Source organism: Hyperoodon ampullatus (genome assembly GCF_949752795.1).
Source record: "Hyperoodon ampullatus genome assembly, chromosome: 17".
Taxonomy (NCBI): Eukaryota; Metazoa; Chordata; class Mammalia; order Artiodactyla; family Ziphiidae; genus Hyperoodon; species Hyperoodon ampullatus.
This window is the reverse complement of record NC_136930.1, coordinates 63016577-63030138: the sequence shown is the minus strand read 5'-3', so window position 1 is coordinate 63030138 and position 13562 is coordinate 63016577. Positions and strand designations below refer to the sequence as shown.

Sequence of the window (13562 nt, the reverse complement as noted above, 5' to 3'; positions counted from 1 at the left end):
GAGTGCTTTTCTTCCTCTCCATCTTTTTTCCTTATCTTTTATCTCCCTTCAGCCATTACTTCCCTAGGAAGCCTTCCTGACTGCCAGACTGGCTACGGGTCCTCCTTAAGATGGTCTTTCTGCTCCCAGTACTTTGGCCCTATTTGATCCATCAATCTGTATTTATCTGTGTGTGATTATTTGATTAATATCTTCTGTCTATCAAACCCTATGCTCCTTTAGAGCAAAGATTTACTTTATCTGACTGTGTACTTTTGAGTCCCTAGAGTTAATCACAGCAATTGGAACAAGGATGGAACTCAATAATTAGCTATTGAATGAATAAATTCCCCAGCTGTGAAGTCAATCCCAATTTCCATTTATGTGTATTTTTGAGGGAAAAGAGCAAGAAAGGCACCAACTGTTTCAACTACTGGAGACACAGAATTGGATATCATATCCTGTGAGTTGCTTGGTGTTGTTGCTGGTATTAATTATGTTTTGCTTGGTTGGTTTGGGAGGAAAGATTCAAATGTTGTTAAAAAAAACAAAACAGGGGCTTCCCTGGTGGCGCAGTGGTTGAGAGTCCGCCTGCCGATGCAGGAGACGGTGGGTCCGGGAGGATCCCACATGCCGCGGAGCGGCTGGGCCCGTGAGCCATGACCACTGAGCCTGCGCATCTGGAGCCTGTGCTCTGCAACGGGAGAGGCCACAACAGTGAGAGGCCCGCATACCGCAAAAAAAACAAAACAAAACAAAACCACTCTGAATCAAGTTTAAGCAGCAAGAACAACTCTAATCAGGCAAATGAATAGATTTAAATTAATCCCATTGAAGAACACAAGTAGGGACTCATGACAACTTCTTGGGAAATGGGTTTTCTGCTTCAAAATCTTTTTAATTCTTAAGCGTAATATCTTTAGGGTCAGGGCTGCACAATTAGGCCTAGAACATTATTTTAATGTATTTTTTATACACAGGACAGGCCACGAGTGATAACCTCTGTGTAGAACACCAGACAGAGCTGATTCCTCAATTATTCTTGCTTACCCCTTCTTCTTGCACAGTTCTTATGATACCATCTGATCTGAAAGTGTTTCAAACACTTTTGCTAAAGGCTTTTCAGCATTCCAACATCTTTTGACATAAAAGTAAATTTGAGGAGCTCTATTTAACTTAGAAGAATTTTCCATTTTTAGCTTGTATTTATTGTGGATTTGAACATTGTGCATTTTTTTGTTGACCTGACTTGTCGTTTTACTGTCCAGAATCCAGAAGAAAGTATAATACCTTCCTTCCAAATCTTTCCTAAAGTAATGCTGTTCTTTTCCTTTTCAACGTCACCATACATGTATGTTGTGCTTTCTCCTAAGCCTCATCCATGAAACACATTCCTTACTTAGTGCTCTAGAAAAGATTTTCCTAAGTCAATCTGAGGTCTCCATCGATTACTATGGGGTAAAGGAGCCATTATTTCATCCTGCCCATGGACAAAACCATGACTTAAGGTTTTTAAATTGGAGAGGTAGTGGCAAGGGTTGGGGTAGGGCAGGACTATTCCTCTCCCATCTCCTCCAAGAAGAGCTGATCTGTCCTTAGACAGAGGGAGTGGCTCTTGGGCCCTCTGGGTTTATCCCCTTAGCAGCCGGCACAGTGCCTGCACAGAGCATACATTCTTATACATTTACAGATGAGGAAGAAGAGAGGAGCAGTAGAAAGGGAAGGTCTGGGTCCTCCATGACCCTCTACGACGAGCCCATAATGATCCTTTGGCTGATGGCTCCCGGCAAGGTATAGATGAAGAGGACCAGGAAGACGACGAGGATGATCAGAATGAAACCGATGATGATGTACTTCTTGTAATTCCTCCAGATGAGGTGGTACAGGCACTTGAAGGGGGTCACAAACCAGGAGAAGGAGGTGTCTGGGCGGCTGAGAAGGAAGCAAGAGAAGATCAGGGAAGGGGCCATGTTGTCAACACACAGGAGTCTCAAGACCTCAGGAAGGATTTCTGACCCCCAATTTCCAGGGACCCACAAAGAGAGGCCCGAGAATGGGAGAAGACCATGTTGCCTTGAAGCAGAAGCAAGCTAACATTTTGGGTGATAATGATTCCTCATCATTTTAAAAGTTGGTCTGGAGGAGGGCAATAGTTTGGTTAGGACCCAGCCAGAGAACTGAGGGCCCTCTGTCTGTCCCACCCTGACCAGCTCAAGACCTACCTCTTCCATGAAGCCCTTCCTGACTACCCCAGTCCACAATAATTCCCCTCATTCTGAATTCCTACCTCACTCATGGCTTGACTTACCCACTTTTTGAACCTAACATATGTCTTCCACACTCTGATGACTGTTTTATGAACCTGTGTGTTCTCTCTAAACAGACTGAAAGCTTCTGGAAGGCAGAGTTTATATCTTATATTTCTTTGGTGTTCTTCAAAGTGTTTTTTTTTTTAACTAGGTGTACATTGTAGGAGTTTAATAAATAATTTTGAATTAACGAAGCACCAGTTGTGTTCCTAACACTATGATAGATGAAAGATAGGTACAGAGAAGGGACCACCTACTCATCGTGAGACACTTGGAGTCCAGGGAGGGGTAGGACAAATACAATTTGAAAGAGTATTTTGTGTACACATTTCATATCTATATATGTTTACTTTTTAATTGATATATAACCATGGTTTCAATTGAATAGGGTAACACTTGCTGCTAGTAATTCTACTTCTGGAAATTTATTTTAAGGTGATAATTTATAAAGGGGAAACATTTTTATCATATTATAATAATGGAAAAAAGGTAGAAGTAAATTAAACATCCAGTTATGGGGTGGCAACCAACTCAATTATGGGTATCAAGTCTATGGACTATTCCACAGCCAATTAAAAATCCCAATTATGACAACTATGGCAACAAAGCAAAATTTTTCAGCAAAGGATAAGTGAAATCTGAAGATAATTTTGTATGCATAATTAGAGAAATCGTAGAAAAAATTCATGTGAAACTTATATTCCCATGAAAAAAATAGTAGAAAAAAATGAAATTATTCTGGAAGTGCTTATGTGGTAGTTCTATGGAAAAGTGTCCTGTCCATTTGCCAAACACTCTATAATGTTTTTGGAATATTTTTCAATTATAGAAACAAAAAGCTACACTGATTGGATGGTACCTATTAACTCCTTCTCACTTCTCCCAGCGGGATGCTCTGGAGAAATGTTTTCATCCTCTGATATGGGGACCTCAGAGGGTCTTTCCCATTTCTGATGTCCCCATCCCCACCCCGTGACTTCACTCACTTGGGCTTGGCCAGGGGCTCTGGCTCCTTTCGGGCTTTTCCAACAGGATTTTTCTCAGCTTCTTCTGCCGTAACGAGGTGGAACTCAGCTTCAAGCTTGCCCTGCACAAAGACAAACTCTCAGTTTCTAGTCACAAAGAACTTCTGGGGGCAACACCAACCTTCTAGAAGAAGTGTTATCATGTGGGAGAATGTCAGGAAGGATTTTGATTCTCCTGCTGCTTTAATTTGAGGAAATATTATCTTTTCGGTCCTGGGAGAAGCCATTTTTATGACGGACTATAAAAGCCCTGGAACGACGTTACTCTTGAGTTTTGTGAGAAGAGGGGGGGTCCCACATGTACGCATGGACACACATAGGCTCAGTCACATGGACTATTTCACTTGTAATCATTTAATATCTGCAGAAGTAATATGAATTACAGAAAGGAAGAATTAAAAGGGGGACTAATTACTTGAGTGGCAGAACCCTTTTGAATCTGCTACCCTCTTTCTTCTCTGTCAATGACTCTCAAGAGGAGATGGGAGGGTATGGACCTACATTTGCCAAAAGGCTTTTCTGTCATCCTTCCTTGTTTTTGTTGTCCCCTCTGTTTTAGAATTATCCTTTTATTCTAGCACTCTCTCTCCCCTTCTCTTCCCTCTTTGGTTTGAAAATTATGAGTCATATGCTACTCCAGAGCATTGTGCCAAAGATAGCGGCAGAGATCTAAGTCTTGGGTTATCAGAGGATGAGACAGGATGTCTGCAAAAGGTAGGAGTCATTCTTTCTTGTTCATTCATTACTTTTGGGGGACCCCCTGTATGCCAGGCACTGTTCTAGGCCCTGGGGACTTAATGATTAAGAAAAATAGGACCCTTGATCTCCTGGAGCTCCCATTCTTGGTGGAGGGGACCCTCTCTCCTGCCTCCTTTGGTTTTGTGGATCAAGATTCAAGGTGATAGGAGGGACACAGACGTGGCTGGAGACTGCAGCATCACCAAAGTATTTTAGGCCCTATGATTGCTGTTAAAGCTTGTCTTTCTGAATCCCATGTGGATGAGGCATTACCTGACTTCAGAGGCATGGTTGATTTCCTACCCCAGTAGAAAGGTCTAAAATTCTGATGAACCAATGGTCTTGTGTTAATTTACCTATACTCTCTGAAAAAGCCAGGGCTTTTTTCTTTTTTTTTTTTTTCCCGGTACGCGGGCCTCTCACTGTTGTGGCCTCTCCCGTTGCAGAGCACAGGCTCTGGATGTGCAGGCTCAGTGGCCATGGCTCACGGGCCCAGCCGCTCAGCAGCATGTGGGGTCTTCCCGGACCGGGGCACGAACCTGTGTCCCCTGCATTGGCAGGCGGACTCTCAACCACTGCGCCACCAGGGAATCCCATGCCAAGGTTTCTTAACAAGCAAGTTTAGTTGCTGGCAGCCATGAAAATGTAATCGTGGGAGAAATTAGCGAAAAGTAGAGTATTTGGGGTGAGTTTGAAGCTGGAGAAGAGAAGCAGAGTCGTGGCTGTCTGAATTAGTAAAGAAGCACAGTGGGCTTTTATCACAAGTGAAGCCATGAGTTCAAATCTAGGCGGTCTCATCCATTCTTTAGTACCATGGCCCAACTCAGAAGGCATTAAATTCCTATGATCCAGAAATATTCCTTTAAAGTACGTGTATATGTACTCTCTCGATCCTATTGAGAAATTTTGGCTCCATCAGCAATGACTTGCACATAAGGCACTCAGGAAGTATTTGAAAGCCAGGAAAGAAAGAATATAAAGCTTCTATCCATTCTATCACATCTATCAACAGTAGAGCAATAGTAATATAACTCTAACTGTAATTGCAATGCTTTATTGAATGCCTGTTTTGTCCCAGGTTTGTTCTTTTTATCTATCATCTATCTATCTATCTATCTATCTATCTATCTATCTATCTATCTATCTATCATCTATTTATTACAGTGACTAACAAAGCAGGTCTCCTTTATATTGATAGAGAAATGAAGCCATAAAAGTCAAATAACTTTCCCAAGGTCACACAGGCAATAAGTTAACCAACTGGAATTTGAACCAAGGTCTGTAAGATTCCAAAACTCATGCTCTTTCCATTATAGCAGGCTGCCTCCCAAATGCCAGATAATTGGACTAGAAGTTTTATGAGGACCTTCCCAGCTCTAACATGAGATGATTCTATGACTGTCTTCATCATTGCCACCTAAAAGCATTTGTCTTCTTGGGTCTTAGTTTGCTCATCTATCACATGGCCAGAGGCTCTTTAAAGCAACTTGACTCTAACTTCTAGGTTTCATGAAAGGCAGAGTTAGAGCCCACGGTACCCCTGCAAGATTTCATGGCTGGAAGAAACCCAAGAAGCCAGCCCAGAACTCATGGCAGAGGGGCTTCCAATCTGCCAAAAGGGTTTATTTCTGGATGTTTTTCGGAGATGATCTGAGCGCCACTGAGCAATATATTTATACGCTGGGAGCCTCATCCAACTCCTCTATACTTGGTAGAGTTTAAGAGTCACTAACCAATTGCTGGGCTCCAAAATGTTTGGAAGAGAGGACAAAAATCAACAGAGAACAAGTTAGGACGAGAGTGAAAGGATCATCGGTGTCTTCATTGCCTAACAATAAGCTCAGCCATCGTGCTGTATAACTTGCATGGTGGTATGTGAAGACATTATTCCATTTAAACTATTTGACAGCCTGGCAAAACAAATGACATTTTTATTCCCATTTTACAGCCCAGGAAACGAAGGCTTGATGATGTTTGCTAACTTGTGCTATAAAACTAAGATTTGTACCCAGGTCCTCTGATACCAAGTCCCATCCTCTGCTATTTTATGTGTCCAAGTGGCCCCTTTTTGTGGAAAAAAAAGCAGCCTATTTATTTAACAGTGAGTCAATATACCTTTTCTGAAATGTTCAAGAGGGGCCTCACAGTCATTGCCATGGCTCCAGCATTAGAATGTATTTTTGATGTTTCAAATAAAATGTTGAAAAACACACTTGCTATATAGAAACATTGCTGCACAAAAGAAGCCAAACACAAAAGAATACAGGATGTGTGATTTCATTTAGCTAAAGAAGGAAATAGACATGATCAAATGATGAGGTTAGAGGTCAGAAGAGTGGTCAGGACAGGGGCAGGAGGGGTCTGGGTCACTGGAGAGGTTCTGCTTCTTCATCTAGGTGCCGACAGGAGTGTTCAGTGCGTGAAAATTCATGATTGGCACACTCTTCTGTAATGTATATTACTCGTTTCTGTATGTAAGTATATTATATTTTAATAAATTGGCTTTAAAAAGAACCTGTTTTTGACTTCCATCTAACGACTTGCCTTGGATAGCTTAAGGAATAGTATAGCATAGCGTAGCACAGGAATTGAGTGGGTACGACTTGGTGCAGACAAATTGGCATCAGAAATCGTGCTCTACCACTTACTAGCTGTGTGACCTTGAGTGAGTTACGTGCCCTCTTTGAGTCTCACTGATCTGGGATGTTAATAGCATGTACTCCATCAGATTGCTTTGAAAAATAAATGATACAACACTTATAAAGTGCTCAACCCAGTGCCTGGTGAATAGTAAACACTTAAAAAATCATAGTTGTTAACTTCAACACTATTTTATGGACAGAAACGCATAATTTCATGAGAAATATATTCTGTGCATTCAGAAAACTCCCAGAGAAGTCCCAAGGATGCATATTCCCACAGGAAAAAAAAATGCAAAGAAAAAAAAGGAGGCAGAGAATATGAAATTAATTCTGCCCTAGGCATAGCAGTTGTCAGTAAATATCATGAAGAGCCTTGTCCCCGCTTCACTGCCCTGCCTGAGTGGTCACAAAGCATTTATCTGATATCGCAGAGGCAGCAGGGGAAGGTGTTTACTGACATCGTCTGATAAACGCTGCTCCTCCTTCCATGTCTCTCCACACAGAGGGTTCCACGTCCTACTTCAATCATCCGTATTCAACCAAGTACCAGGTAGAGGTCTTAAGCTAATAATATCCTCCAAATGTAATTTTAAATCAGAGCTAGAAAAAATGGACAGTGTGAGAGACTATCTATTAACCTAATGACATCTATGGATGGAAGAAAATGATAAGGAAAGGTCCTAAAAAGACTAGATTTGTTGTATTGCATCCATTGTTTATGGGCTTCAAACTTCACTGGGCCTGGAGGGTGAGCGCTGGGGGAGGCTGAGAAGTGATTGTGTTCAGGTTGGACATGCCTTCTTCAGCAATAATTATTGCTTATTAAACACAACTGTCACTCATATGAGATGAGGCATTTGCATACATTAATGGTTGGAATGTGTACTGGTAAATCCTTTAGGAAGAGGAATATACACATATACATACATACATACATATACATATATATATATACACACACATATATGTATCTGCACACATATATATGTATGTGTGAGTGTATGTGCATTACAGTATATAGTCATACTCTGGACCTGTGAATTCCATTTCTGGGTAGCTAATTAAGGAAATAATTCAAAACTCAGATAAACCTTTAATGCACAAAGCATAGTCATTATTCTTTTGGATGTTCAAATTGTCCTATTTTTCACAATGAGATGTTGTGTAGGAGGATATCCATATTCTCAGGAGATGCATAGGAAGTCTTTAGGGGTAAAGTGTCAGAATGTCTACAACTTACTCTTAAATGGTTCAGCCAGTGTGTGTGTGTGTGTGTGTGTGTGTGTGTGTGTGAGCGTATACTATATCCATATATTCACATATACAGACAAAATAAATATATCAAAATGTCTACAAATATTAAATCTAGGTGGTGGGTATATGGCTGATCATTGTCCTATTCTTTCAACTTTCTGCATGCTTAAATTTTTTTAATGCATGTATGCTGAGGAAAAAACACATGATTTAACTATAGCATTTCTATTTTGAGAATACAAAGAATTAATAATATTCATAATAAAATGTAGGTGAATGCTCATTGTAACACTGAATAAAGCAAAATGAACAAGGCACTATTTTTAACATAGAATGATCACTATTATATAAAATTAACCAAAATCTATGCATATTGGGAATAACCAAAATGTTAGCAATGGTTTTCTTTGGGTGACGTGCATATGGGCGCTATTTCTTCCTTTCCACATTTTTGTGTCTTTCAAATTTCCTATAAATGTATATAATATACTTTGTCTTAAAAATGATCTTCACGTGAAAATACCTCCCTTCCTCTGCTCCTGGAGAATCTGAATTTGCCACATACTATTTAGATGATTTGTCTTGTCTACCAGCTGCCTCAGCTAAGCTGTGAAATTCTGGATGGCAGAAATGTGTCTTACTGATCATTGAACCTTTAGGTGCTAGTGTCCATGGCCATAGTAAATGCTGACAATTGTTTTTCACACTAAACTGGAGGTAGTTTTAGTTGTTATGCTCTTGGGACTTACCTGGGCTACCTAACTGTAGACTTGCGAGATTAACCTGTAAAAGAAACTTCCTGATCTCCATCTTCTAAAGGAGTGATTTCTTTGAAGGCTGCCTTTAGTAGGATAATGCATATAAAATGCATAATGCAATGTGTTTCATGAAGCACATGTTCAATACATATTCCCTTTCCTTCTCCAAAGGTACCCATTCTTTTGCAATTCCACTTGGAGCTGTTTTTCACTTACTATCCATATTCCACACTAGGAGCTGTGTGATCCAAATGTCTAAATTACACTGCTTGGGGGTACAGATAAGCAGCTTTAAAAATAAGCCTGGCAGGTGGCAGTGCCCATAAACAAATCCCTCCTGGCTGCTGGTAATTGGAATAAGAGGACAATGATGTTCTGACTGCTGGCTTCAAGGCACGGGAGGGGAGTTCATGCACAGTTGGAATTAGAGAATGTCTTTGCTGGAAATGCACCTTGGAGGCACCCAGTCCAAACTACTCATTTTATAGACATGGAAACAGAAAACTAATAAACAGAAACCTCAATTAAAATAGAGTTGAGAGACCAGAAAGGGGAGCTCTCATGCCCTATGCTGATAGCAGAGCCTAACAGGAAGAAGAAAGACTTTCTCTTCTCACCTGGCAAGAGCTCAGCCAATGAGAGACAGTCATGGCTCAGTCATTGAAAAGCCAGGGACTCCGTTAACTATAGCACTCCCAACTTCCTTTCCCCCTCTATAAAAGAGTTCTTTCCATTTTTGCTAGGGATTTGCACATGGCTAGCCATGGTTGCAGACCTCAAATTGCAATTCTTTGTTAACCCCAAATAACCCAGTTTTTTGCAGGAGAAATAACTAGCAGTCTGTTGTTGGAGCATCTATCAGCACTTTATTCTTTTTTATGGCTGAATTCTATTCCACTGTATGGATATACCTGATGACATATTTAAAGCCATTTAAAAATCAAAATGGAGGGCTTCCCTGGTGGCGCAGTGGTTGAGAGTCCGCCTGCCTTTGCAGGGGACACGGGTTCGTGCCCCGGTCCGGGAAGATCCCACATGCCGTGGAGTGGCTGGGCCCGTGAGCCGTGGCCGCTGAGCCTGCATGTCTGGAGCCTGTGCTCCACAACGGGAGAAGCCACAACAGTGAGAGACCCGCATACCAGAAAAAAAGAAAAAATCAAAATGGAGTAACTATGGTTCAGGCATCCAAAATGGAGCCAGGTGGGACCTCCCTGGTGGTCCAATGGTTAAGACTCGGTGTTTCCAATGCAGGGGACCTGGCTTTGATCCCTGGTCGGAGAACAAAGATCCCCCATGTGTTGCACAGTGCAGCTAAATAAATAAATAAATAACAAAATGGAGCCAGGTGACGATTGTGGATGCAGTTGCAGACATGTTCCTAAATCACTGGGAACCTGAATTTTCTGAACTGTATCAAATTCTAGGACTCTACTGGCCATCTTCAAAACAGTATCTGCTAGCAGCTGCTCCCTGAAACCTTGTAGTTTCAAAGTTTCCCCAACCCTTTTGCAACAATGTAATCATTTTGAACCCCAACCAGTTCTTGTTTAATAAGCGGTCCTTACTTCTTGCCAGCTCCAATCCTAGTTCTTGACAAACAACCTGTGTAACCTTGCCCCGTTTTGCTTTATAAGCATCCCCCATTTTGTAGTCCAACAGAACACAATTCAAATGCTTCTTGAATCTGTGTCTCCTGGGCTACGGTCCTAACAAACCCCAAATAAGCACCTCTTTACTTCAATAAGGTCTCTGTTTCTGAAATTTTGGTTAACATACCACATTTTGTTTATCCATTCATCAGTTGATGGACATTTGGATGGTTCCACTTTGGGGCTATTATGAATAATGTTGCTATGAACTTTCACATCACTGCTTTTTAAAAAGGTCGCCAGGAGAGGTACAAATTATTATGTATAAAATAAGCTACAAGGGTATATTGTACAACACGGGGAATATAGCCAATATTTTATAATAACTATAAATGGAATATAACCTTTAAGAACTGTGAATCACTATATGGTACACCTGTAACATATAATATTGTATATCAACAGTACTTCAGTTAGAAATTAATTAATTAATTAATTTTAATAAATAAATAAATAAAAGGTCGCCAGCCACCTCCACGCTGTTAAACCCAATCGACACTTCTCTGCTTCTTATGCAACCACCCAGGAGCATCTGACACAAAGACCCACCTGTCCGCAAAAGACGGTCTCCTCTCTGGGTTTATGTCTCGGCACATTCTCATCATTCTCTTCCTACAGCTCTGCCTACTTCTCTTTCTCCACTTGTGACCCTCTCCCACCCCCTGTCCCCACTGCGGTGACGGACTGTTTCCTGTGTGAATCAGATCCCCTCACGTCCCTGACGGAAACCATTCATTGGCTTCCTGTTGACCTGAGACCGAAATCCATAAACTCTTCAACATGGCCTCTGAGAGCTGCGTGATCCAGCTCTGGTTTCCTCTCCACGTCACTGGCATCACCCTCTCTTCACCCTGCTCCAGTTGTGCAAGGTTTTTGCTTGTTTGTATTTTAGTTCCTCCTATGCACTGAACTCATTCTCACCTCAGGGCCTTTGCCTGTGGTGTTTGCTTGGTGACAAATGCACTTCCATATTTTTCCCTATGGCTCACTACTTCTCATTCTTTAGGTCTCAACTATAAAGGTTCACAGTCACAGAAAGGTCTCTAACCGCTGTATGGAGTGGAAATATCTGCCTTGGATAGGCCTTAACTCAGCACTTCCCAGCCCTTGTTTTAAGAATTTGCTAGGCAGAGCAATTCTCAGAGCTTCCTGAGCTGAGGTCTGTTTCTCACACTGTAATCCTCAGTTTGGCTCAAATAAAATTCACTTTTTTCTCTTAAAAAAAAAAAGAGAAGAATTTGCTTTCTTGGTGTGCCTGTGGGTGACTCGCTGTGCATTTGTGTGTTCATCTATTTACCCTTGTGTGTCTGTCTTTGACATTGGACTATATTATTCTCAGGGCCTATCCTTTAATAGATGCTCAATAAATATTTGTTGAATGAAATGAAGAAATAAATTACATGGAAAATAAAGAGTCAATTAGGATCAAATGAAATAACAGAAGGGATCTGAACATATTTGGCAAACTCTGCAGGGCTATAAAAATATAATAGATGATGGCCATTATGTAATACACACATAACCACTGCCGTTTGTTTCATAGGAAAAGGAATTATGTCAAAAGATAAGAATTTGGATTTCAGGACTTGGCATTCCCCATTTCCTGACCTCATATTACATTCTGACAACTCTGACCAGTGGGCAGTTAGCTGTCCCCATGGGGCTATTTCATGACTCCAGGCTGCACTCATCATGGTTCCTCTACTTGGAGTAGACATCCTCCTTTTCTTCATCTAGAAAAGGCCTTTCATCATTCCTTGTTCTTGAAAAATTCGTGCTCTGCCCTGCTTGACCCCTCAACATCCTCAGAGGGGATTAGCTCCTCCCCTCCCCTCTTCCTTCCCTGTGTCATTTTCACTTTGACTATTTCATGCAGACTGTACTGTTGATACATCTCTCCTCACTGGACTCTGAGCTGGTTGACAGTACAGGCCATGCTTACTTCATTTCTGAACTCATCCGTTCATCAATCAAGTCACTGATTGAGTATCTATTATGTGCTAAGCCGTGAAACCTGGAACGGAGTACAGAGGCTGCCACATAGTAAAACCTCAACGCATACTTGAGGAGACTGGAAGGAAGGAGCCTGCTTGTATCCTTGTTCTTTTGATCCAGTCTCACCAGATGGGACTGAATGGAGGGAAGAGAAAGCTCCTAGAAAACATACTAAAACTAGACACCATGGAGTCAGGTCAGCAGCTCCCAGTTAAGTTCAAAGAAATCCTTGTCTTGTACCCATTGAGCCCATAGCACAAAGAGAGAGTGAGCAATCGGTCTCTATGCAGACCTGATACCTGAAAGGTCCTGACTTGCGTTTGCTTTTGCCGCTGGGCACTAGGAACAGAGGGGAGAACACGCTCGCCCCAAGAGGAGGACAGCAGTGAAAATAGGCCCCCTATGCTGGCCCGGTCCCTTTTCTCACCTTCACTGAGCACTTAAGTCCTCCACCCTCCCTTACAGGGGAGTGATGAGGGGGCTGAAAGAAAGGGCAAGAGAAGCTTTCTTCCTACTATTTGTGAAAGGTCCGAGTTCCTACAGCATGTGTCACACCGTATGGACCAAGTTGGCTAGGCAAGGACAGGGGTAAATGGCTCTTCTTTCTGCCAGCATCCTCTCGAGCAAGTTTTAAAAGGATGGATCACTTTTTAAATGGAGTTTCACGTTTTGAGGGTGAACGGATGAAGCAGTTGTATTAAAATTGTACATTAGTCAGGACTTTATGCATAATTTCAAGAAATGTTGAAAAAAAACTAATGCCGGGGCATATGCTCAAGGCAAGAAGATAGAAACCCAGCTTGACATAGATCACTAGTAAATCAAGCATGCTGAACTATGGAAGGCACAATGCATTTATAAATTTTTCAAAATTCTCGCTTCTCAACAGAAACTTTGCCCTAAAGGGCTCTATGTCATTTTAGGGCACTTGACTTGAAGTTTACAAAATGACTCATTTAAATAATATGAGGTCCCCTGCCTGCCCCACCCTCACCCCATCTCCTACAGCTGTCACTTACCGCGAGTTCTTTGCTTTTAGTGAAAGGCCACCAGCCCCGCACACGCTTTTGCTGGAATATGGAAATCTTGCTCTCCTCACTTGCATTTTCAAACCTGGTGAGATCGCAGTCTTTGGCAGACTTAGCTGCTCGGGGAAAACTATTGAGGTTCATTTCCAGGGAGCCTGTGAAGAGATGCCCTTAACAGTTATAGA

General features: G+C 41.7%; 1 protein-coding gene across 1 annotated transcript in view; it reads right to left on the bottom strand.

Moving 5' to 3' along the window:
- Positions 1–1724: 1724 nt before the first annotated feature.
- The window catches only part of FER1L6 (fer-1 like family member 6), a gene marked incomplete at both ends in the record, with an annotated part of 157764 nt that continues 145926 nt past the window's right edge, over positions 1725–13562 (bottom strand). Inside the window, 3 exons of the mRNA XM_079722359.1 lie at positions 1725–1911; positions 3275–3375; positions 13369–13532. Coding sequence (XP_079578485.1) covers positions 1725–1911; positions 3275–3375; positions 13369–13532 — 452 coding nt within the window. The remainder of the gene's footprint in view (positions 1912–3274; positions 3376–13368; positions 13533–13562) is intronic.